The 26,421-nt window shown below is 36.3% G+C and overlaps 1 protein-coding gene across 1 annotated transcript in view; it reads left to right on the top strand.

Moving 5' to 3' along the window:
- Lipk (lipase family member K) overlaps nt 1-25,624 on the top strand; it is a 31,421-nt gene extending 5,797 nt beyond the window's left edge. Inside the window, exons 2-10 of the mRNA XM_048335373.1 lie at nt 6,695-6,807; nt 8,474-8,591; nt 9,224-9,422; nt 11,386-11,495; nt 15,331-15,467; nt 18,182-18,328; nt 20,934-21,005; nt 23,937-24,008; nt 25,278-25,624. Of these exons, the coding sequence (XP_048191330.1) occupies nt 6,695-6,807; nt 8,474-8,591; nt 9,224-9,422; nt 11,386-11,495; nt 15,331-15,467; nt 18,182-18,328; nt 20,934-21,005; nt 23,937-24,008; nt 25,278-25,517 (1,208 nt within the window). The 3' untranslated portion in view covers nt 25,518-25,624. The remainder of the gene's footprint in view (nt 1-6,694; nt 6,808-8,473; nt 8,592-9,223; nt 9,423-11,385; nt 11,496-15,330; nt 15,468-18,181; nt 18,329-20,933; nt 21,006-23,936; nt 24,009-25,277) is intronic.
- Nucleotides 25,625-26,421: the final 797 nt, after the last annotated feature.

The raw sequence follows: 26,421 nt of genomic DNA, 5'->3' as shown, positions 1-26,421 counted from the left end.
AGATTTACCTTCTATGTGACAAGCACCAGAGAATAAGATGAGAAAGGGAGCACTTCTATTTTTGTTGCTGCTGTTGTTCTGATTGTCTAAACCAAAGTTTGTCCAAATAGACTCTGGCCTTGTGAGTGCCTCTGTGAGGCAGGTGTGAACACCACACTTACAAAGGACTTGCCCCTTTAGTCTCCTCCTATGGCCAATGTCACAAAAGATAGAGAAAAGGGAAAAGTAGCTTAGGCTAGCTAGTTCATGCAGTGGTTTGCTCCTAACAATATGAACTGGAAAGGAAGAGCTAAAGATTTATCTGTCATTCTTGGCCATGCATTATAGAGAGAGAAATGACTTTACCAAAGAATTTTACATTTTCTTTGCCAGCTTTTTTTTATTATTTGCTGTAGGATTATCTTATGCAAGCTTTGGAATGAAACATGTTACTCAGCCCTCCCCAGCCCCCCAGGTTGGGCACTAAATACTGTCAGAAATAGAAAGTTGTGAAGAATTTCCCCAATCATCATAAGGGACACAGCCAACATGCTCATAACAAAAGACAGGTTACCAAGAGAAAAGAATAACAAATGTACTTGATCAAAGTGTTACGTGACATGAGAGTTTTGGGAAATGAATGCCCTGAAACCCAGGGGAAATTCTATTTCTATGTCAGAACTCAATGAAAAGTGAACATTTGTATAGAACCAAGACTGTACAAAAGGGCATGTTGTAATGTTAATAGCTTTAGGATGAGAAACCCAACAGGGTCTGTCTGTTTATATTCCTCCTGGACTGTCTGTGTAGCTTTCCTTCCTCCAAGATATAAAGAAGTTCTCTGAATAATACATGAGAAAGGGAGACTAATTTGTTCTAGTTTATGACTTGCCTTAGGAAAGAAGAATGTTGTATTCTATAACTTGCTTCTAGGCAGAATAAGGCCAAGAAACAGAAAGGCAGCAGGAGGTGAGACATGCTTTGCTTGCTGCTGAAGCCTACCACCTGCTTTTAGTTTGAAATATAAAGCACTCTAGAGCTTTATAGTTTGAGGTTTTATCTTCAGTGCCCCAAATCTGTAAATTATTGAAAGAAAGGTAAAAAATTTTCATGAGGAAAATAAATTTCCTTTGTTTCTGCATTCATATGTAGACAATTAATTGACTTTTGTCTTCCAAATGAATCAACATTGTAATTCTCTGATACTGTGTGATAAGCGTATACCATCTTCCTTATATTTACTGTTTACATAGTACATATTTTATATGGCATGTATTTTATTGCCTTTACTTTCAATATGTGATAGATAATGTGTGTTGCCCATTGAAAGCATGTGGTTGGAATATTTTATTTTTTATAGTCTGACAGTTCCTCTCTTTTAATGTTCAATTATTATTGCTATTTCTCTGGTTCAGTATCTCGTCCTTAATACCAGTATCATTTAGTACCTGGTTTTGACTTGTTTTCCTTCCTCTTTTCTGTGCACACCTGAAAAAGCAGTGATGTGATTTAATCTGCAGAATGAAAGTAAGCTGAAAGTATTTTGGTCATAATTTTTCTGCCATTATCTCACTAGAAAATATAGAGAAATACATAGCTCAAGTGTTTTCTATGCTTATTGATAGTATTGTGTACCAAAAGCTAAACATGAGATGTTATATAGTCAGAGTATAAATGGTTGTTATTTGTTCTAAGTAGCCCACAGATCAGTTAGAGAGCCAAATATAACATATCTGAGTGACTGAATAATAGATGCTATAATAATATCTATCTTTATTAAGAGTCAGGAATAATCAGATATTTTATAGATATAGATACTATATGCCAGCTTGTTTGTCACATCATTCACACATTTGCTAACCTTACTGGCAAGAGGTATTATCTCAGTGATATAGATAAGGAAACTAAGTTTCCAGAACTTAAACGGACTATCAAAATTCACACAAATAATAACAATGAAAGTCAACACTTATTAATTGTCTACAAAACAGTGATAGATTTGGGAGTGGTGGAACTGTGGTCACTGATCAGTTCTGCTCCATGAAGATGAGAAACTGAAAGCTACATTCTCATGGCTTCAATAACCTCCAAAGGACAGAGCCCAAATTATAACTTAAAACTGGTCAGAAAGCATTCCTCATTAGCTTCTTGACCATGAAGTGAACTTAGATTCATTACAGCACCATATGTGTGACACTGGCCTTTATGGGTTTGCCAAACCAAAGTGTCTCAGTGCCTACCTATTTTGCTCACTTCTCCCTTTTATAAGTGAACACCCTGGAGAATTTGAGTATGGGTTAATCAAGAATGCCTCCTGAGCATAGTCATAAGCTCTAGTTGAATATCTCACTGACAGTTCCTGTAATAGGAAGATGGATGGAACACATGCAATGAAAGTCTTTATTATTTCTGGTAATGTTTCCTTGAGAAATTAGTGTCCCAGCTTTCATCATCAGTGTCTATGTGCCAGTGCAATATGGCATTGTTTATGATCAACATGTATGTGACTTAAAATATTTGAATTCAGTATGAAAACAAATATGCAGCAAGACAATATTCTTTTGACAGTTACACAGTTTACCCTGGCTACAGTTTTCCAGGGGAAAACAAAATAGTGATGAGCTAGTGAAAAGAGATCTCTGAACAATTGAAGAGTGTTGTAATTTTTTATATTCTTGTTATTCTCCTTTTCCATGTAAGATCAGACAAGACTGTACAATGGTCTCTATTATGGAGTGATGTTCCTGAAGAAACTTTTGAAAAAAAATTCTGATTTGGGGTTTCTCCTCTGTTTTCCTTAATATGTCCTGTTTAATTGATACTACTTAAATAATAAAAGATAAAGGGCAATAAAACTTGAAAAATAGAATAAATGAAGTTAAAAACTCAACTACAACACTTTACCAAGCCTGAACTATGACATTGAAAGTTAATACCCTTTACAAAAGTCACGATTATGGCATTTAGACATAACTTTCCAACCAAGTCACAAGTAGAGTATGTTATATAAATCTATACATACACAGATGTGTATATGTTTATGTATGTATGTGTACTTTAACATGTTTGCGTATAAGGCCTTTGAACACATATCCATAGGAGTCTATTTTGCAGTGAAACAGTATGAATTCTGATTCAGAGTGATAAAGCCATATAACTAATTACAGAGTATATCTACAATAGTTTATATCGATTCAATTTGGGTACATGGGACTAACGTATCATAATTAAAGACTACAGATCTCCTTATAATATCTACTCTTTTGGTAGTCTATCATCTTCATAGACATAGTGTGAACCAGAAATCCACCAAGATAGGACACATTAGAGGACAGCATTCATCAGGAAGCTGTCATGAAAATAGGTCAAAGAAATTTTACAAAGGGCACCATTAAGGAAATGTACATCAATCACCAGACTTTATAGCTATAATAATTATAGTTATTATTATGATGCTCAGATAGCGCCAAGCTGGTCATCACAACACTAGAGTGAAATGCTTGAAAAGAAGCTATTTGGATTGGACCTACCACTCCTTTGAAAAATGGAACACGGAGACTCCATTACAATGAAGATTAAAACAAGGGTAGCTGATAGAAACTGTATCGTGGCTGCAAAAGACAACCTGCCTTAAAGACTACATTTCTGTGACACTGCATAAGATTAAGTTTCAGGTCTTCTTGCAAGCAGTATATTGAGTTAGGGAATGCAGACCTTACTCCTGAGTCATTACAAATTCCCGTGGGCTTTCCAACTTCACCATTTCAGAAGAGAGCTCCTCTGCACTACCACAGGGACTCTAACTTCACTGCCAGTGATTGTGGCTCAGAAATGTCAAAATACCAATTGTTCAGTAATAGTCAATGGCATTTAAAAATATTACTATTACCCAACCTTAAGATACAGTGCTGAGTTTAACACATAATTTTCAAAGCTTTTGTTCAGGAATTAATCCACAAGGAAAAGTTAAAATGAAATCAAGTGAGCAAATTATGAAATAATCTGGAGTCAATTTGACATAGTGATTAAGATTAAGTGAGCTAATCATATTCTCACCCATCCACTTATTTGACAAATATTTATAAATACTTTCATGCTAGATCTTAGACAGAGAAATTGAAATGAAATAGTTGATCTTCTCAAGGAGTCCAATCAGTGTAGTTCTTATTCAAACTTGGGAATACACAGGAACCACCTGTCATGATAGTTTAAAATATAGATTACTGGACAAGACCCACTTGTCGTGCCCTATGGATGATTTCACTCCATTGATCTGTTATGATGTCTAAGTTTTCAATGGGTTTGGGGTTTTGTCCACATTTCTTATAAGAATCATACAAAGGACTTCCATTCTGATAAGTCCATATTGTGTACAATGCACCCACTTTAGAGTCACTCCCTCCAGCATTCTCAGCTTCCTACACTCTCCTTTCCTAAACCAATTTCAACAAGTTTTTCCATTTTCACACATGTACATAAAGTATTGTTATCAAATATACTCTCCCTCAACCTCTCCATTCACCTGCTGCTTTTTTAAATGATAATTTTGATAGCTGTAGTCTACCTACTATAGAAAATCACTCATCACACATGTTGCCAGAATGCCATAGTCTATCCATATAGAATTGGCTGTAATCCTTACAAACATTTTTTTCTAAAGCCTGGCAGTCTGAGTTTAGAGTTTACCTCCATGACTGGTTTACCTTCAACAAATTACCTGATCTCTGTAGAAGCCAGTTTTATTTTCAATAGTATTATAAGGTAATATTTTTTAATCCTTCAAATTATCTTGATAATAGAATTAGATACTATATGTCTGACAGAAAACTTGAACATAATAAGTATTAACATATAGTTATAATAATAGTAAATGTTAGGGTTCTGTTTTTATCAATGATGACACAATGCTGACATATTGATATACAATTGCATATTGGATATAGAATTCAAGTATCATTAATGATATTAACTGTAGCATAGCTCAGGTACATGAATATGTATTAGCACATTTAACCAACATACATTGTGACTTTGGCAAAGTCTAAGAGAAAATCATGAAACAGAATAGTGAAGGCCATTATATCATTCATTATATGAAAGATGAGTCTATTTCCTACAGGGTGAGACTTCCCATTTTCCCTTACTGGAAAGCAAATGCATGGATAAGTAGAATAGAGTTTGGCTAATATGATCTCAAAATAGAATCTCCTGAGACAATAGTGCCAAATGCCTTTTTCTCATAATTTTTTGAAGTGGTTGGGTTTTTTGCTATTGATTCTTACTTTCTAAAGTCAGTAAGAAATAATTGTTTTCCTTGTCCCCAAAATGGTCACAATCTTGTTTTCTTTTTTTTAATAGCAATCACTTCTTTCTTACAACGAAGTAATATTGGAAGTAACACTAAAAAGTATGAAAAAACTGAAAATGAAAAATTATCATTCAAATAGTCTCCATCTAGATGTGATCATAATTTAAATTAGTGTCTAGCCTTTCTGTGTGATTTGTTTCTTTACAATTTTCTTTGTTGTTGAACACAAAATGAACACATAGTAGGCATCTGGTTTCCTCTTAGAAATATATATTGAGATGTCTAACATATCACACACAATAATAATTCCCTTCTTCCTCAAACTGCATTCTGGAAACATTTACAATATTAAGAAATACCATAAGGATTATATGCTTTAAATTATATCCTTTAAATGGATTTCTGAAAATAAAACTATGGGTGAAAAACCCGAATACGCTTACATTTGTAAGACATGTTAACAAATTTCTTCTATAAGAACTTTGCTTACTTCTGGCTTCAGAGGTAAACAACAGCAAAATGTTATTCAGTGGTTCCAGAGGTATCATTCAGTGGCAGAATGCTTGCCTAGCTAGCAGGGGATGGTGCTGGGTTCAATACCCAGTGTTTTACACACACACACACACACACACACACACACACACACACACCTCACACAAAATTTTAATCTGATGGCTAGTAATATATTGATATTTAGCCTATAGTGTGTCTTTTCTGAAATTTATATATGTCTTTCTTTTCCCCAGCTGCCTGTTGAAGATTTGGTTGGTCTTATTCCGCCTCTCCCCTCTATACACACACACAAACACACACACACTAACATATAATATATTGTATTCTATATCATGTATTATATGTATTATATGTTATATACATAACATATATGAGTTTGTGTGTATGTATATATATATATATCTATCTTCCTCTACCCTCCTTTCTTTCCTTTCATCCTTCCTTTCTTCATTCTTTCATTCACTTTCTCTTTTTTTTTTTTTTTTTTGGCCAGTCCTGGGCCTTGAACTCAGGGCCTGAGCACTGTCCCTGGCTTCCTTTTGCTCAAGGCTAGCACTCTGCCACTTGAGCCACAGCGCCACTTCTGGCCGTTTTCTATATATGTGGTGCTGGGGAACCCAGGGCCTCATGTATATGAGGCAAGCTCTCTTGCCACTAGGCCATATCCCCAGCCCTCACTTTCTCTTCTTGATAAAAGGTTACCATTAAAGGTTACCATTAAGGTGTTTCATGGAATAAGGCCTGGATAATTCAGCAATGTTAGCTCCTAAAGCACAATCTAATAGGGTATGTTTCTGTTCCTTCCTAAAGCAGTACTATAAAAAAAATCTTACACCAAATTTCATTTGTGGAATTTCTCTTGGATGACAAGTACCTTAACCTTTTCTTTCTCAGGCAGACTCCAAATGTGGCAGCTTTTAGCAGTAACCTGCTGGATGCTTCTTCTTGGACCTGTATGTGGTTATAATAAAAGAAGTATCACAAATCCTGAAGCTACTATGAATATTGTAAGTCATTCATTGGGAGAAAAACCCACAAGGAAAGGAATTATCAAGTATTTGTTATTTTAGATACAATTAGTCTAGCCTGTCTAGTTTACAACAATCCACCCTGTGACTAATTTTTGCTTTCTCCCTTATTCCTTGTCATGATTAACCAAAGAGTTATAATATTTGAGCCTAGTTGGGGGTGACTATTTTTCATCTCCTGGTGTTTTGAGTGGCCATCTAATGATGACTTCATGGAGAGAGGATTATTGAGTTAATGCTAATTATTCCTACAGTATATTCTTGAGTTCTTCCTGAGCTTTGGGTAGAGGAGATTCTTTGATTCTGTGAGCTATAATTACATAACTTTTATGTTTAGTAACTCAAGCTTTGATTTTCCAGCTTATAGCCAAAGTATTTTTACATGAAGGAATTTTTCAGCCAGTAATCTTAGCTACTCAGGAGGCTGAGATATGAGGATCATGATTCAAAGCCAGCCAGAGCAGGAAAGTCCATGAGACTCTTATCTCCGAATAACCACCAGAAAACCAGAAGCCGCACTATGGCTCACTATGGTAGAACACTAGCCTTGAGGTGAAGAGCTCAGGGACAGCACTCAGACCCAGAGTTCTTGCCCCTTGACTGATCTCCACCTCCAAAAAGCGGGAAATTTTCATGTTAGAAATGGAATGGAACAGTACTGAGAGTTAGCAAGACAAATGACAAATATCTACTATATGTTTTACTTCAAAGAATAACAAAAAGGAAAGACAGACATTCAGCCCTATGCCATCCATCTCCAGAATCTGTGCTTTTAACCTCTCTCCTGTGTAACCCCTATGCATGCACTTTTATGCTTGACATGAGCAAGCATAAAGTTCTTACAAAGGTGTGTCTCATGGTGTCATTCATTTTGTCTGTATCTCTTCCTAGTGTGCAATCTGAGACAAATCATTAATCATCCTGAACTTTATCCATTCTTTAATTCTATCCAGAAGCCTCTCAGATAGACTTATGTGAAATTACCAGTCTGCAGATGGTTTAGTTTCTGTTGACCCTTCTACCTCTTTATTTTTTTTTCTCAGATGAAGATGTCAACCTGTCAGGAGTAGATCAAATGGCTCCCTTTACCTTTGATTTTCAGATCTACCTAGCCAGTGAAAATCTTGAACAGGAGATGGGAGGACACAAGGAGAATGAGATCAGGTCTATATTTCCCTGGACCTTTCTGTTCCTGGGAAGTCAATTTAGAAAAGCCTTCTCTTTGGATATGTCCCTTTCTGTTTAAGTTGGTTTTTTTAGATTTTGAAAAATACTTTCTTCCATTTCCCTTCACATATAAGTTGGTAACAGCTCTTAGGATACTACACAATTCCTGTGGTCTCCCTAGGTGACTACCAATTTTTGTCTAAACATACTGACAATAAAGTAGTTTTGCAATATTAAGACAAAGTGCACAACCAGAGATTGTCTTCAGCAAATTGAAATATGGGATCCCCCAACCCCTCCTTGCCAATACTTATGCATGCAACCTCTTCTAGAAAGTCTGCCAAATTATCCTAATTTTCCCCTATGTGCTGCCCCAACACATTGATTGATGAACAGTAAAGCTGTAATTGAAAGTATGACAGTGGGAATGTAAAAACTGGATGACACCATTAAATTGTACATTTTCTCCCCTTTTTAGAGCCAAATTATTTCTTACTGGGGTTATTCTCATGAAAAGTATGATGTTGTGACCAATGATGGATATATCCTTGGAATTTATAGAATTACTCATGGAAGAGGATGCCCAAGAAAAAGAGGTAATGATTTTTTTTTTGTCATAAAATGAAAGGACACAGAGCAAAGATGTCCTTAGCACAGCACCTTAGTTTTTGTTCTAAAATTTCTCTCTAATCTGAAAACCTCTCAGGTTTAAGTTTGGACATAATCTCTTCAATGGCTGTGATCATTTCTAGCTATATTAATCCATATATAATCAGTTCTTTGCCCATCATTGAGATTTTCTTTTTTGGAGTAAATATGACCTTAATAGTTTTCATCATAAACTTTTTAAAGAGCCTTGGTAAGTCCTTATAGTACATGTTGTTCTCTGTAGAAAAAAAAGTGATCCGTTTAGCAGAGATTATTTTTCTCTCTCCCATTTTAGCTCTTTTTATTTTAGGGGCACATTTTAAAACAAACCTTCTTAGAAAAGGGAAAGAAAAGTCTAAGTGTTTCAAAGGAGAGGAAATTAAGAGAAAGGAGAAAAATAAGATATAAAGAAGAAAATTGACTTACCTACATAAACAGTTCAGAAAAGACTAGATCTTAGGTTTTGTCAGAAACAATTTTTTTCTCTTAACTTCTCTTCTGTAATACAAGTCAAATTTTTTTTTTCATTTGAACAATGAGAAAGTTTGGACATGAAATCCTTGTTCTCTTTGTTTTGCAGCTTTCAGGCCTGTTGTGTATCTGCAACATGGCTTAATCGCATCTGCCAGTGACTGGATTTGCAACCTGCCCAACAACAGCTTGGCTTTCCTTCTGGCAGATCATGGTTATGATGTGTGGATGGGAAACAGCAGGGGAAATACCTGGTCCAGGAAACATGTAACACTCTCTCCCGAATCATCTGAATACTGGGCCTTCAGGTACAAGGAAAACTAATAAACCAACTATGTCCTTTGCATAGGTATTTGCATAAACAGATGGTGATTTTTTTTCTTTTTACTTCTGATGAAATGCACCCAATGGCATTCTCAAGGAGAGAATTTTTACCAAGTTCAGAACTGTCCTCATTATGGTATTGTTGTTTGTTTTCAAAACCCTTCTTCCTTCCTATTATGGTGTGGTATGTGTGTTCTGCTCACAGAATAGTTCCATATCAAAGCACTGTCAGCATAGGTGCCTTAGGTGCTGTCTGCTTTTCTGAGCCTTGCAGACAAACCCATGTACTTACATGGGGGCTAAAAACTATGTCTTCTAGGTCACTAAAACCACGTGTTCCATAGAATCTCTTCCATTTTCTTTCTGGAAACTGTTTTGTCATTTCTCAACTTCACACCCTAGTGTATTTTTTCTCATTGCAGTTTTGCAAATGACACGGTGATTCTATAAGTGTTTTCCAAACTATACAGAGGATCGGAAACATCTGAGGCCACTGATAAAAATGAAGACTACCAGCACTCTTCCTTGAAAATTCTGATTTAGTAGATGAGTTCTACAAATTCATTTGTTTGTTATTCTGTCTTTAGATAAACATTCATAACAATGGGTTTTGGTAAATCTACTATGGAATTATATAACTCACAAGAAAATCATCAGTAAGACTTTTCAAATCAGATTACTTTTTATTCTAACTTCCTAAAAATGTTAGGTATTGCAATCAAGGTGACCACCTGAAAGCTTGCCAAGGTACATAGTATCACATTTGCTCTTCTCTCTTTTAACCAAAGCAGAGGGTCTATGAGTACAATTACTATATTTGAATGTTATATGTCTAAAAGTGATACAACTTTTCAGACTTTTTAATTTTTTTTTAATTTTATTGTCAAACTGATGTACAGAGAGCTTACAGTTTCATACGTTAGGCAGTGGATACATTTCTTGTACTGTTTGTTACCTCCTCCCTCATTACCCACTCCCCACTCCCCCTTTCCCTTCCCCCCCATGAGTTGTTCAGTTCATTTATACCAAACAGTTTTGCAAGTATTGATTTTGTAGTCGTTTGTCTTTTTTACCCTGTGTCTCTCGATTTTGGTATTCCCTTTCAGTTTCCTAGTTCTAATACCAGTATGCACAGTTTCCAATGTACTCAGATAAGATACAGTGATAGTGCAGGTACACCACAGGAAGGGGATACAAGAAGATCATCAATAATAGAAGCTACAGTTACACAAAGCATGTTTAAAGTAGTTACAACAGTGATATAACAATTGTTTCCATAACATGCCGTTCATTTCACTTAGCATCATCTTATGTGTTCATAAGGGTATAGCTATTGGACTCTTGTGATCCTCTGCTATAACTTGCCTAAATCTGTGCTAATTATTCCCTATGAGAGAGACCATAGAGTCATTTTTTCCAAGTCCTTCCATTTCCTTAAGAATGGGGCAATATCATTCTTTCTGATAGAGGCATAAGATTCCATTGTGTATATGTACCACATTTTCCTGATCCATTCGTCTACTGACGAATGGTCTGGTTGGCCATATTCTAGCTATGACAAATTGTGCTGTGATGAACATTGTTGTGCTGGTGGCTTTAGTGTGTTCTTGTTTGTAATCTTTTGGGTAGATCCCCAAAAGTTGGGCTGCTGGGTCAAAGTGGGCTAAAGACTTAAAAAGAGACTTCTCTGATGAGAATGGCCAAGAGACATATGAAAAAGTGCTCTACATCACTGGCCATAAAAGAAATGCAAATCAACACAACATTGAGAGTTCATCTCACCCCTGTACGAATGTCCTATATCAAGAAAACTAACAATAACAAATGTTGGAGGGGATGTGGCCAAAAGGGAACCCTACTTCATTGTTGGTGGGAATGTAAACTAGTTCAGCCACTCTGGCAAGCGGTAAGGAGATTCCTCAGAATGTTTTTCTTTTCTTTTAACAGTTTGGATGAGATGGCTAAATATGACCTTCCAGCTACAATCAATTTAATCATAGAAAAAACTGGGCAGGAGCAGCTCTACTATGTGGGTCACTCTCAGGGCACTACCATAGGTAACTTTGGGGCAAATTTGATGACAGATGTCAGGGTCCTCTACCAAGGTCAATATTTCTTATTATTTCTGGAGATTTTAGCTTATGGAGTTTAACTTAAAAATATATATTTATAAATATATATAAAACATCATAAACATATGTAAATATATTAGAAATATACATACATATAATATTTATTTACAAATTACATATACATGTATAGATACACATATATCCCCCCACCCTTTTGGCTGGTTAATCCGGAGTAAGTTAAACAAAAATGATAGCAGGGAAGTTTTCCCCAACATGAATTTGGAGGATCATAGGCCCAAGAGATAATTATGTATGTATCCATTTGTGTATACAACAAATATTATGTAACCCGAGGTTACATGTTGGAGAAATAGAGATAAATATGTCATCCATTCTCATCTTGAAGATCTCCAATCTACACAGAACACCAAAAGGAAAGCAGAGAATTATAAAGATCTGTCCAAGAAAATAAGAGGCCATATATGGATATATATGTTTTTATATGTATGTATATATACATATATGTATGTATGTATATATGTCTTTTTATGCATGTATATGCACCATACATATTCATAGATCTAGGCATTATAAAATGATATATAAACCTTTTATATATGTATGCATATATATGCATGCATATATATGAATCATCCTCTACAGATTCTATATCCTCATGGAAAGATTGAGAAACCTGAGTCTTATATAGAGGAAGTACCTTTTAAAAATATTTTATTATAAGAGAAATATTTTCTCAGTGATGCCATAGGCTACTCAAACATTGCTTTACTTTCCTTTTTAATAGCAATAATCCATGGGGAAAGTTTCAGATCATTTATTGTCTATGTGAAATGGATATTTCTTAAAAGATTTTGAAGAGACAATTTTCTTCAGTCACACTTTTAAAACAGAATTTCCACCCCAGTTATGTAATGATTATAGAGAAATAGATAGGAAAGCCCATCCCAAGGGAAGGAAAAAGGAAAAACAGTAGATATCCCTTAAAAAATTACTATTAAGAAGTTGACGTGGTATGAAACAAGGTAAATGGAAATAAAATGCCAGTCTTTCTTTAGTGTGTGTGTGTGTGTGTGTGTGTGTGTGTGTGTGTGTGTGTGTGTGTGTGTGTGTGCTGATCCTGGGGCTTGAACTCAGGGCCTGAGTGCTGTCCCTGAGCTTCTGTGCTCTACCACTTGAGCTACAGTTCCACTTGTGGCTTTTTTTTTTTATTTTTTTGGCCAGTGCTGGGCTTTGGACTCAGGGCCTGAGCACTGTCCCTGGCTTCTTTTTGCTCAAGGCTAGCACTCTACCACTTGAGCCACAGCGCTACTTCTGGCCATTTTCTGTATATGTGGTGCTGGGGAATCGAACCCAGGGCCTCATGTATATGAGGCAGGCACTCTTGCCACTAGGCCATATCCCCAGCCCCACTTGTGGCTTTTCAGTAATTAGTTAGAGAGAAAAGGCTCACAGACTTTCCTGAGCAGGCTGGCTTTGAACCTCCTGTGTAACTAGGATTGCAAGCAGATTACAGGCCACCATCACCTAGCAAATGCCAGTCTTTTTGGTATGGTAAACTTAGTGCAAAGGAATAGGGCATTTTATCATCATCAAACTTATCATTGAGTTTTCAAAATTAAGAATATTCACCCAATATTTTCTCTCCCTATATTATCCTCTTTAGAAAATTACTATAACTGTACACTACTCTTCCTAACTCTCAGTAACTCAGGTTTATAATTACAAAAGCTGTGATCCTAACAGACCCAGGTTGAATTCATCTTAGTCAACACAACTCCTTGTCTATTTGATTATATCTAAAAGGTCTACTTGGAAAACTCATGCTTTCTAAACTATGCCTGAACATTCAGAAAAAAAAATAAAACAAAGTTTGATAAACTGATCTAGATACAGGCCTATGTCAAGAAGACTTAGGAAATAGTGGGTGCTAGTGGCAGCTAGTTACGTGGGAGGCAGTTTAAGGTCAGTGCCAGCAAAGTTGGGGAGACCTTGTTATATAGGTAAATTATCCAAGAAGCCACATATTGAAGGATCGAATCTTGGAGTCTTTATTAGAGCATTAGAGTTTGCAGGAAGCCAGTTGCACCCTAGAAATACACTTAACACTGATAATGGGAAACAGGCCAAAGAGGAAAGGACAAAAACAATACCAATACCAACAAACCAATCCAGCTCCAATGGAGAGCTGATTTGGGATGCCATGGTGACTGGAGATGAGCCAGGAGCCAGGATACAGGATATGAACATGGAGACAGGACTTGAATATGGAGACATGTGGCATGGCGTAAGCACCTGAGCTGGCCTAACCCTAAATAGGGTCAGGTCAGGGGGCTGGGTCACAGGAAGCTCCAAGACCCAGGCACTTGACTGACAGTAAGATATAGGCCCTGTCTCTTGGGATTCTGGAACACACATAACCTGGGGATGGGACTTCCCTTCCTCTAGGAATCCAGGCATACCCGTCAAGACAATATGCCAGAAAATACAACTGTCTGTGTGGCCAATGATGGCACTGGCCAGATCTGACCTCCATATTACAATCTTATTTCAAAAACAAAACACAATCAAATGGGATATAACTTGGCTCAAGTGACAAGAGTACAAGTACCACATGGGACCCTGGGTTCAATCCACAAAGTGAAAAAAGAAAAATAAATAAAATAAAATAAAAAGAAGAAGAAGAAGAACGAGCAGGAGGAGAGGAAGGCAAGGAGAGGAGTAGTTAGGAAATAATATAGTATCAAACTTTTTGCTCAAAGTGAAGGAAAGAAAAGGTAAAACAAAAAGAAAGCCTTTGGACTACAATCATGACTGACAAAAACATATTCCTTCTAATTCTTCATATAGTGCTCTGATTAAAGGGTCATAAATACAAAACTTTTGGAAACTTAAAATTGTACAGTAAACTTTATTATCAAGATGACTATTCAACTCACATACCACTAACTCCCCTCTCTGAAAATCTTCCCACCCATCACCAGACTGATAAGAGAACATGACCTTTGCCCTCCTCTGGCTGTTGTGGGTTGACAGCTGATATGAACAGGTCCAAAATGACTTTTCCAGGCTGAAGCTGGAGATGGGACTCAGATTTAGTTATTAAATATCTGAAGTATCCAGGCACCAGTGGCTCATGCCTGTAATCCTAGCTACTCACGAGGATGAGATCTGAGGATAATGGTTTAAAGCCAGCCCCAGCAGGAAAGTCTGTGAGACTCTTCTCTCCAGTTAGCCATGAGAAAAATGGAAGTGGTGGTGTGGCTTAAAGTTGTAGAATGTTAGCCTTGAATAAAAATATTTAGGGGTAGTGCGCAGTCCCCAAGTTCAAGCCTCCAAGCCTACCAAAATAAATAAATAAATAATTAAAAAATCTGAAGTAAAATAGAACAGACAATCTAGTCTATAGCTAGAGAAACATAAAATAGACATGAAGACACGGATGAAATATCAGGAAATGGGAGAGGTTTCTGGGAAGTAACTTTTATACAACTAGTGAATATGAAGCCATGAGTGTAGCCTATTGAAGACCATCACAGCCTCATGCGTCTGGGAGTCAGACATGCCACACAGACCACACTCTACCTAAAGACAAAAATGCCTGACTTTATGTTGAATTATCCAGTACCATTCTTGAGAAATTTACCAATTCCTCCCCTTACTTGTTCTGAGTAGTGTTGCTCTTGATATGATTTTTTTTTTAATGGAGCAACACTTCTCACAATGAAGACAAGAATGACTTTAAATCTGTTAACTAGCACATTCTTCCCTTTAAATCTATTAACGAATGTATTCTCTTCAGCTTTCATAGCATTTTCAACAAACCAGGAACTGGCTAAAAGGATTAAGATATTCTTTGCACTGGCTCCAGTTGTCACAGTAAAACACACCCGAAGTCCTATGAAAAAATTAACAACTCTTTCTAAGCAAGCCGTCAAGGTAAGCAACCCCCCTGAATTCAAATCTGCAGGAAGTGTGAGTATTTCTGTTTCCACGGGTTTCAAGAGATGGCAAATGATATTTTGCAAATACAGTTATGTATTCAAGGAATATACATGGCTCTCTACTAAGGATATATAAGTGTCGAGGTTCAGGGAGCTCATTTCCATGCCATTCCACTCTGGTGTCTTCATCTATATCTACAATCTTCTCTCCAGTCACTCTTCAATCACAGTGAAGGGAGAGATGATAATGGCTTACTAATGTGCATGCCGACCAACAGCCTGTAAAGATCCCCCACTCCTTATATCCTCACCCTTACCTGCTCTCTCTCACCCTCTTGGTAATGAGACCCAGGAGCAATGAAAAGAAGAAAATATAAATAAAAATCAGCCTTCAGCAAATCATGCTTCTCACTTTGTTCATTCCCCCTTCCCGCCCCCCCCGCAAGATTTTGTCTAGCCAGTGATTTTTGCAATTCCGTATGTATTTTAGGTGGTTTTTTTTTCAGTTTTATGAGGCATTTCAGTGTTATGACAGGCATCACAGTGAATCTTTAGAGCACTTTGCACAGCATCGACATTTTAACTTCATTGATTCTCCCAATCCATAAACACGAAATTTCTCTTTTCTTACACTCTGCCTAGTTACTCCTATTCGTTACCACTAGAGCTATTGGCTATCATTTTTTTTATCAGTTATAGCTTTCACTATAGAGTTTTCATTTCTGGTTTAAATTATTCTAAAGTATTTTTGATTCCTTTTTTGCAGCTATTCTAAGTGAGGTTACTTTAAGTCTTTTCAAATATCTTACTGTTGACACCAAAAATACTGCTGATTTTTGGCTGAACACCATAACTCACATCTAACATCATAACTACTCAAGAAGCTCAGTTTAAAAGGATTGAGGTTTAAAGCCAGAACAGGCAGAAAAGACTTTATCTTCAAATTAACCAACAAATAGCTGAGTTGGAGGTATGGTTCGTGTGGTAGAATGCCAGCCGAGAGACCCTGAGTTCAAACCCTGGCACCAAAAGTAGAAAAGATGGAAAGAAAGGAAGAAAGAAAGAAGAGACAGAGAGAGAGAAAGAGAGAGAGAGACAGACAGAGACAGAGACAGAGACAGACAGAGAGACAGAGACAGAGACAGACAGGCAGGCAGACAGGGACAGAGAGATGAATTTGCTCTTTCCAGAATCAAACTGGAATTACATCTGCAGGCTTGCACATTTGTACCTTGTGAGCAGGTACTGGACTTCCTACTAGTTTATATTACAATATTCTCTTTTAGGTTTAAATTAAGCAACTGTTAATTGTCCTTACATAAGCACATAATAGTGGATATAGAAATGAAATGAATTTAGGGTCTGTCACATTATTTCATTTTCCACTTGGGAAAGCTAACTATCAAAATGGAAAAAGGGTCCATGTGATAGTTAGAATGCTACATCACAGTGCATTTTTATGGTTGATTATTTCTATGAACTTTTTGTTTATTTTTAAATAATTTTTCCTATTCATCAATTGAGAAGATATTGGTAAATGAAAAAATCCAAATGTTCAGTGGTTAAAAAACTAGTCCTGTCCTTTAGTTCAATTATTTATTCAAGTAGTAATTTTATTAAGTTACCCCCTTTATAAGTATTGAACAGATGACAATAGTCTATAAAAATAAATTTACTCTGGAAATTTATATTGTTATCATTATCAAATTATGAGGATAGTTAACAGGAATAATTACACTGTGGTATGTTAACTTGATTATCTAGTACCTTATCCAAGTGCTTAGTAATTATGCTATAATGAAGAGGCTTGAATGAATTAGTATCTATAATGGCCTATTATTACTTTCAAGATCTAAAGAATTGAGAAATATAAACTAATTTACACATATTAGGCCTCTTTACTTCCTTCTCTTTTTCTTTCTCTTTTTCCTCTTCCTTTTCCTTTACCTCCCTTTCTGTTCACCTTTCCCTCTTCCTTCTCCACCTCATCCTTCTCTTTTTGTCTTTCTCCACAGTCTCTCTCCTTCTCTCTCTTTGATATGAACAGCAATATTAATTAGACCCTAATATTTTATATTTCATTAAACTTTAATAGACTACTAAATATTCTATTACATAAGAAATGCTTTCACTCCTAAGCCATACCTATCTTTGAGGCTCAAAAATCAACAAATTATAAAACTCCCAGAAACTTGCTTGTCCTAGTCTCCCAAAGAGAAAATGAAATTATATTGCAGTAGTATTCAAAGCACAGTAAAATGAAAAGCTGGCTATGGTGTTTGGTTATAATTGTCAATTGAAATGTTTCACAAGAAATGTGTGCTAGCTAGCACTGTAAATGGACGTTTCCAAAAGTTTAAGAACTACCAGTAATCTTTTCACTTTATGTCTAGTTTATTATCAAGTTTATTCAATAGCTTTTGTGAAATAACACACAGGTTTCAGACATTAACTTTCCTCTACCAATTTCCCATAAAGATTATACTTCTCTCAGAAAGCATGCCAAAAGTTCAGTGAAAGATACTTGAGGAAAAGTATCAATAGATGAGTTGGAAGGATGGCAAAGGCAAAGTTGAAGAAAGCTCCTCATCTCTCATAGGACTGTCACTGAGCACAGGTCCTTCCTTCACAGGTCTGCTCTGAATTACCACACATTCTCCATGCTTGATACCCAAGGGGTCTTGATGGTGCTTTAAATTGATCTTTTAGGTCTTGTTTGGAGATAAAATCTTCTCTCCTCACACATTGTTGGACCAATTCATTGCTACCAAAGTGTGCAACCGGAAGATATTCCGTTCTATGTGCAGCAACTTCCTGTTTACTCTTACTGGATCTGATCCCCAGAATTTAAACATGGTATGTATCATGGCTGAGTTCAGGGTAAGAATGGCTTGGGGGCAGAGAAATGACTCACGAACTCTCTGGATTGTGTGGAAAAGGCATTCCAATGTCTCTCGGTGGTCCTATACAGCGTAATTAGTGTGTTTTTGGTTTTCAACCACAGATAAGAAGCACCCAGGTTTCATAAAAAGAACTTGTGAAGAAAGCTTTCCTGTCACAAATTCTAACTCAGCCGTAGCTAAAATGCTACCATTCGAACGTTCTTCATTTAGAGTAGGGTTTCATTTTTCCAATTTGTTTTGCATACCTGAGCCCTACCTCAGACATACTGAAATAAAATCTCAGAGAGTGACTCTTGACTGGTGTACCAGTTCTTCATAATCAGTTATAACTTATGGAAATATTTATAAACCATCCCTTATCAAAAGAGACAAGGAGTGATAGTGACTGATAGTGAGTGATAGTGACTGACTGTTCCCAGGAGTCAGAGAGGGATCCATGTTGTGGTTCTTATCAAGTCATATCGAATGTAATTGCATTGGTTTTCCTCTCTGATTAGCACTAGCTGACTGGAAGAGTCAGAGAGGGAAGGAAGTCACTATGTATTTATTCCCCAGCTAGGCAGCAGCTATATTTGAAAAGAAGTGAGACAGAGCTGCAGGTGCTTTCTATGTAGTGTCTATTCTATCTAGAGTCTATTCTCCTTCTTTTCGTGAAAAGCACTGATGAAAACTTTCCTTGCTTCCATGACTTTTATGCTTTTCATGCAAAACATGATGGAGCCTCTGCCGTTCCATATTTCTCTGTCACTGAATCAATTTTCTAGGTAAGTATGCCTGGTGAGATAGACATATCACATAGGTGAAACATGTAAGCACAACTAAGTGAAAATCCCTTGAAACAAACACAGGGAGAGTAGTTTCAGAAGTACTGCCTTGACTTGACCTGGGAATTTGATCAGAAAGCCTTCACAAATAACATGCTTGGCAGAAGATCACAACAGCCCAATAGCCCTTATGAACACGTAAGATGATCCTAAGTGAAATGAACTCCATGTTACGGAAACGACTGTCATATCACTGTTGTAATTACTTTCAACATGCGATGTGAAACCGTAGCTTCTATTATTGATGATCCTCTTGTATCCCCTTCCTATGGTTGTACCTGCACTATCTGTGTATCTTATCTGAGTACATTGGAAAACATGTATACTGGTATTAGAACTAGGGAATAGAAAGGGAATACCAAAATCGAGAGACACAGGGTAAAAAAAGACAAACGACTACAAAAGCAATACTTGCAAAACTGTTTGATATAAATGAACAGAACAACTTATGGGGGGGGGAAATGAGGGAGGAGGTAACAAACAGTATAAGAAATGTATTCAGTGCCTAACATATGAAAGTGTAACCTCTCTGTACCTCAGTTTGACAATAAAAATTTAACAACAACAACAAAATAAAATGCTTGGCTACACATTGGAGACCCTCATTGTTCTACATAATCAGGTCCTACTGTTTAAGACAAGATTTTGGAACATTATAGTATCTGAAAAGTAATTTACTTTAACACAACATAGCCAAGGGAACACAGCAGCTTTTGTAGAACTTTAGAGAAAAAATACAATTATCCTGAAATCCTAGAGATGTGGGGTTTTAGTCAGTAACTTTTTTCAATGAGTTCTTTTAATCTCCAAAATGATTCCAATGCTTACTCTGGTAAGAAACATTTCACTTGTTTTCTACCTAAAATGTAATGGAAAATATGAAAATAATTAAGTTTTAATGCAGAAATCTTCACATATTGGAAGTATATTCCTACAAACTTTCAAAGAGGCCTGTAGAATATTTACTGTATTTTTTAAATAAAAGAGAAAAGAAAGCATTTATATCTGTTCTGAATGTATTATGATCCAAGCTTTCTCTGAATGTCTTTTGCCCTTTACCTCTTGTACCTATGTAGTGAGAACTATCTGGAAAGAAAAGGTGCATTGCTTCCTGCCTTCCACCAGGGGGCAGCCCTCGATGGGCCATATTTAGCTCGAGTTACACAAACAAGAGTTGGGGAGAATAGAGCTCTTTTAAAGACAGGTTTCTTTACTTGGGCATCAGTGGCTCCTGTCTGGAATACTAGCTACTTGAGAGAGTGGCAAAAAAAAACAAAACCCATCGTTTGAGGCTAGCCTGGGCAGAAAAGTTTGCGAGCCCCAATCCTGAAAATAATCTGCAAAACAAAACAAAACCCCCACAAAAACCAGGACTCAAGTCCTGGCTGGCTCAAAAGCTCGAGAGCCGGAGATACTGACTTCAAACCCTACTACCAGACCATACCATTTTAGTTAGTATGTCTTCTAAGGGGATAACATACACTCTGCTTCTTGTAAGGACAACGAATAATGCTTCCCTCCGATGTGTGATGTTGATCGTGGGGATGGGGATTGATGTATTAATGATGGGGACGTTATAGTTCTTACTGACTTCCGTTGTGAACGTTAAATTGTTCTGCAAGTGGAAACATTTTTTACTCCTAAAAATAAACGAGAAGAAAGTATTCACATTTGAAAGGTGGATGTGTGATAGGATCCATGATTGGCTCTAAATGAGAAATGGTCTATTTGCAGAGTCGCCTGGATGTGTACCTGTCACAGAGCTCCGCGGGAACTTCTGTTCAGAACATGCTGCACTGGGCGCAGGTACGCTTCCCATTCCCCCCACAGACCCACCTCGGGGAAGTTGAGACAGCTGGTATGGATGCTTCTAGCACCAACTCCCACTTTCTCCTTGACTTCAGAGTCTTGGTGATCTCGATTTCCACATATTCTCATCCTTCGCATTGCCTTTTCAGGGAAGCTTCTACTCCCCATTCTGGGAAATCATGGTGGGTTTAAATAGAACGTTATGTAAATGACAGTGTGAACCAGTAAAACTCGTCTTCTGGTTGGCACAGAGGGCATTTTAGAATATGGAAATAGTTTCACATTCTTAGCACTTCATGCTAAAGAGATACCAATCATGGTTTGGATGTTCACTCTCACTTTAAAATTATTCGTCTTGTTTCTTCATTCTGCTCTGAACAAAATCTTCCTTTAAGCTCTGAGATAAGTCAAACACAATTGGTACAGCTTTGAGAGACATGTGTGTGTGCTAGACAATCAGACATATACAGAGAGAAATACAGAGATATGAGGAAGGATGTAGAGAGCATTCTAGTCATTTGTATTTTAATGTATACATTAATAAACTTATTCAAGTTGATAATCACTATTACAGAGAGATTGAAAAACTCTGAGGATTTCTGAAAAGCTTTAAAGACCTCATCTCCCAGCAGATATGTCTTCCAAGTCTAGGAAAAAAAATATATCACAGAAAATAGGACCTCCTTGCTGGTGAGGAGACCATCTCTAATCTACTTAGCTTCCCAAGTCATGCAAATTCAATTTTATAAGTACTCACTGAACACTCACTTTATGCTCTTGCTGGTCATAGAGATGATTTCTTTTATTCCCATTGAATTTCATCAATAGTCTTGCAATGGGAACATTGGCATGTCACAGCAAACAATCTTACATTTCTCTTATTTTTCTTCCAGTAGAACTCTTTTCCTTTTATACAAAGTCTTTTCTAGGGTAGAAATGAGTAGTGTTCAGGATTAGACATTTGGTTAGGCAAATAGATAATGTAAGGGTGATGATGATGGTGATGTTGATGATAATGGTGGTACTGTCGAACATCTTTAACACAGAGCTTGTGTTCAAAAAGTCTGGGATTTCGAAGAATTTAGTATTAGGGACTTTTTTGAACAAGGAACATCGAAGACATTTGCCTCAACTGAAAAAGTCTATAAAATATTACAAAACCCAGAAAACTCCAATGTTGAAAATACTTCTAGTCCCAGCCTTTCAGATAAGGGAAAGCCGACATGGAGTAATATTAATAAGAGGAGTACTGTTTATTGACCGTTACTAGGTATTATATGTTTTATACAATTATTCTACTTATTTTCACTACCTTATCAAAAGAATGTTATCATTCTCATTTCACAAATGTAATATTGCCCTGGATAACAAAGGTCTCCATTGAGTCTGAAGACAAACCAGATTCTTCAATAATAGTGCTCAAGTTCTTCAACAGTACATTATCTCTCATTTCTGAGAGCTTTCAAGATTTCAGTCAAATCAGCCTGCTGCCTCTTTAATGCAATTTAGGATAAAATTAACTTTAAAATAAAATTCTGGATTAACTCAGTAAGTGGGGAAAATATCTGAGATGAAAGCTAAGTGGGGAAAAAAAGGTATTTGGAGTCTATAAAGTACTTACAGTAATTACAAAAAATCACTTTCTCTCCCAATTCAACGTGGGTGACAAAGAATAGAGAAAAGAAAGCCCCAGATTTCTGAAATGTCATGTTTAACATGTAAACATCACAATGTTAAAATGAGCATGCCCATTATCTCCAACACCCAGCCCAGGACCATGGTTGCCATAGAGAGAGATGGTAGATAGTGGAACAAAGAGAAATGGGGAGACTGAGTGGGTGAATATCCCTTTCCAGCTGACAAAAACATTTGAAAACCAAGAATCGAGTCAATATAGCTTAGACCATTTGATGGGGACAATAAGATACAAACTTGTTTAGTAGTGACACTGGTAAATTTGTAATAGTAGAAATGTTAAGCTAGGACCTTTTAAAAATATATGTTTATAAATTCCTGAAACCAATGTATACAGCATCTTCATAAAAATTTTCTGTGTGGGGCTCTCAATGTGGCTCAAGTGGCAAAGTGCTTACCTAGCAAGCATGAGGCTCCGACCCAGCTTATATATGTGTAAACAAACAAATACATACTCTAAAATGTTTTCAGAATATTGCTACACTAATGTACAAGGACTGTCAGTGGTAAAATATTGGAAGAAAGTCAAACCCTATGAAACTTATGCAAATTAGTGTACATTTAAAAATATTTATCAAGTAGTTGTTCAAAATGGTTTCAATTTTAGACGTCAGGTTATGAGCACAATTTATCTTGATCAGTGTCACCACGTACATCATTCTCCCCCCTTTTCCCATCCCATTCCTACTCTCAAGTTACATTGTTCAATTTTTACATAACATACCTTGAACATTTTTATTCACCCTTCCTCTCTGTATTTGGACACCCCATTTGCTTCCCCAGAAATGTTCCAATCTCCTATAATATACCTTTTGCTGAATAGTTTGTTTGTTGTTCAAAGGAATTATTTATTGGATTCCTTGTGTCCAATTTTAATTTTTTTATTAATTGATTAATCTTGGGCATTATGCTCACTCAGATTGTTTCCTCATTCCTGATACTCTTACCACTTGATCCACAACATAAGCCTTGCTTTTTGCTAGTTATTTTGGAGAAAAAGTCTCCCAGACTTCCAAAATGGCTCTAAGCTATAATCCTCTAGGTCTCAGCTTCCAGATTGTCTAGAATGACAGACATAAGCAGTGGCTCCTAGCTTGACTGATGAATCTTTATTGAAATGCAATTCATATGCTTGAGGAGAAGGGTATAAAATCAGTTCTTATTTATTAACTTTAAATGTGTGCCATTTTCTTATATCATTTGCATATGTGTATTACTTTTGTTCTGTCTTAGGCTGTTAATTCTGGTCAGCTCCAAGCTTATGACTGGGGAAATCCTGACAAGAACATGATGCATTTCCATCAGGTACAATAATGTAACCACACTCAGGTGCATACTACAAAGTAACCGCCAAAAATAATGTCCTCATGTTAGGCCCTACCGTTCCCCATTCACTATAATGGCAGTTGTTTATTGCTTCTATCCTATGTGCTTTTTGGGTCTTACCATGTGCCAGGCACTTATTTATAATTTTCTCAATGACTATGCCTGATAAATATTATAATCCTCATTTTTTGCCGGAGGTTCCAGAAGGATAAGTAAATTACCAAAGTTAGCTAGCAAATAAAGCATCGCATAGAGATTCTTGGATCTAATATCCGTATTTTTTTCCACCACAAAGAAATAAGAATCCACTGGATTTAGAAAAGAGAATTTAAAAACACATATTTTTTCAAAAGTGAATTCTCTTACTTTTTAATTCATCTCTTTAAAAACAATTTTGTTCTAATAGTTCTTTACAATGCCATCTGCTAACTATATTCTTACAAATTCATTGTTAGGATCATGAAAGCTATATTTATCGGAATTATCATCTTGAAGAAAAAATGTCACTCCCTGCTAGGAAATGAATGTCATGATATTTCGAGACAAATATCTATTCACACATTTAGAATAAATGTTCTATATTAGAAGAAAGTAAACATTGCTGTTGTTCTTATTTTCCCCTATATTTAAGATTCACAGATTATTTTGGCATCTTTGTGTAAACACTAACTGAACACGAAGTCATTAGACATAGATGAGCTTTTAAAAACCTGTGATGTGTAAATTTGGAAATTTTTAATTCTTTTATTTGTTTTTCTTCTCTTTCTTCTTTGTTTTGTTTTGTTTGTTTTGGAGATAGTGTATCACTATGTAGCCAGTGATGTGCTGGAACTTGCTATGTGGCCAGGCAGGCCTCAATCTTATAATTCTCCTTCCTCTCACCTGAGTGCTGGAATTACAAGAATGAGCCTCCATACCATCTTGTATTTTTGTGTGTTCTGGTTGTTTCCTTTTGGTGCTGTGGATCAGCCCCACAGCTTTACCATTTCTTCCTCTTAAGTAGTTTTCAGGCATTTTTGTCACAGCCATGCGAAGTTAACACAGTTCTTGGTCTTCATATATCACTCAACATATATATATATATACATATACATAAATACATACATATATAAATACATACATATATGTATGTATTTAAAAAAGCTTGATTAACATCTGATTATATTGCTTCTTGTCACTTGCTAACAAAAGTTAGGCTTACTACTGTAGTGTGAATTTATTTATCTCCATTTCTTTTATTTCATGTAGCTTACGCCTCCATTTTACAACATTACTAAGATGGAAGTTCCCACAGCAATATGGAGTGGTGGACAGGATGTTGTGGCTGATATTAAGGACACTGAAGAATTACTTCCTAAAGTTGCAAACCTTATTTATTACAAGAATATTCCACACTACAATCACATGGATTTTTACCTTGGAAAGGATGCACCCCAAGAAATTTATCAAGACCTAATTAGAATGATAGAGGAACATTTAAAAAATTGAGTATACCTTCTTTCTTGAAGCAAGTGGATTTTTTTTTTCATGAAAAACGAAGTGGATAAATCCTAACATGACCCTAACATGATTTTCATCTTCTAGTGTCCTCTGCCCTTGAGTGTGGGTACCACTTGAGTCTTCTTTCCTGTCAGCATTGACAAAGGTGATAGATGTCACAGCTGGTTAAGATATGTTATAGGTCAGAGGTGAGGGCTGTCATTTCCTAATTACATTATATGACATAACATGTGTAGGCAGGCTAGAGGAAGAGATTCTTCTTGTTAGCTTGGAAAAGTAAACAGATACTTAGAAGAATCTCATGTTGTAAGAAATGTTGTGCAGTTTTGGGGATCTGAGGATGAAATCCAGTATGTGACCAGCAAACAAACAAACAAACAAACAAACAAGGTGCTCAATTTACAGCTACAAGAAAATGAATTCTTGAGCATAGAAGCCCATTCTTTCTTAGCAAGACCTTCCTATGAAATAGTAGCTTGTGCTAACCCCATCTCCCTCTACCCCTGTATTTCATAGAAACAGTGATATAAATATACATGCATAGTTCTAACAGCTTGATTTGTGATTATTTGTTATCAGCAATCATAAACTACTACTACTTACTCATTATTAAGAAGTATCATTATAATTATTAGATATTATATGTTATAGCTTACCACATGATGCTACTTTATGTATAACATATTTACATTGCAAAGCTTTAGATAAAGCTTGATAAACTCTGTTCTTCTCTTCTTTCACTTTGGTCTAATGAACTTCCTTGAGGATTTCTTTTATAGATCTGTTGCTAAGTGATTTAATCTATTTGGGATGTCTGTCTTTCATTCTCATTTCTGAAAGAATTTTTCTGAGAGTAGAATTTTATGTTGATAGCTTTCTTACTTTGTCATTA

Source organism: Perognathus longimembris, chromosome 2 (genome assembly GCF_023159225.1).
Source record: "Perognathus longimembris pacificus isolate PPM17 chromosome 2, ASM2315922v1, whole genome shotgun sequence".
Taxonomy (NCBI): Eukaryota; Metazoa; Chordata; class Mammalia; order Rodentia; family Heteromyidae; genus Perognathus; species Perognathus longimembris.
Note: the sequence above shows the minus strand (reverse complement) of the source record. Positions and strands in the feature narration are given on the sequence as shown.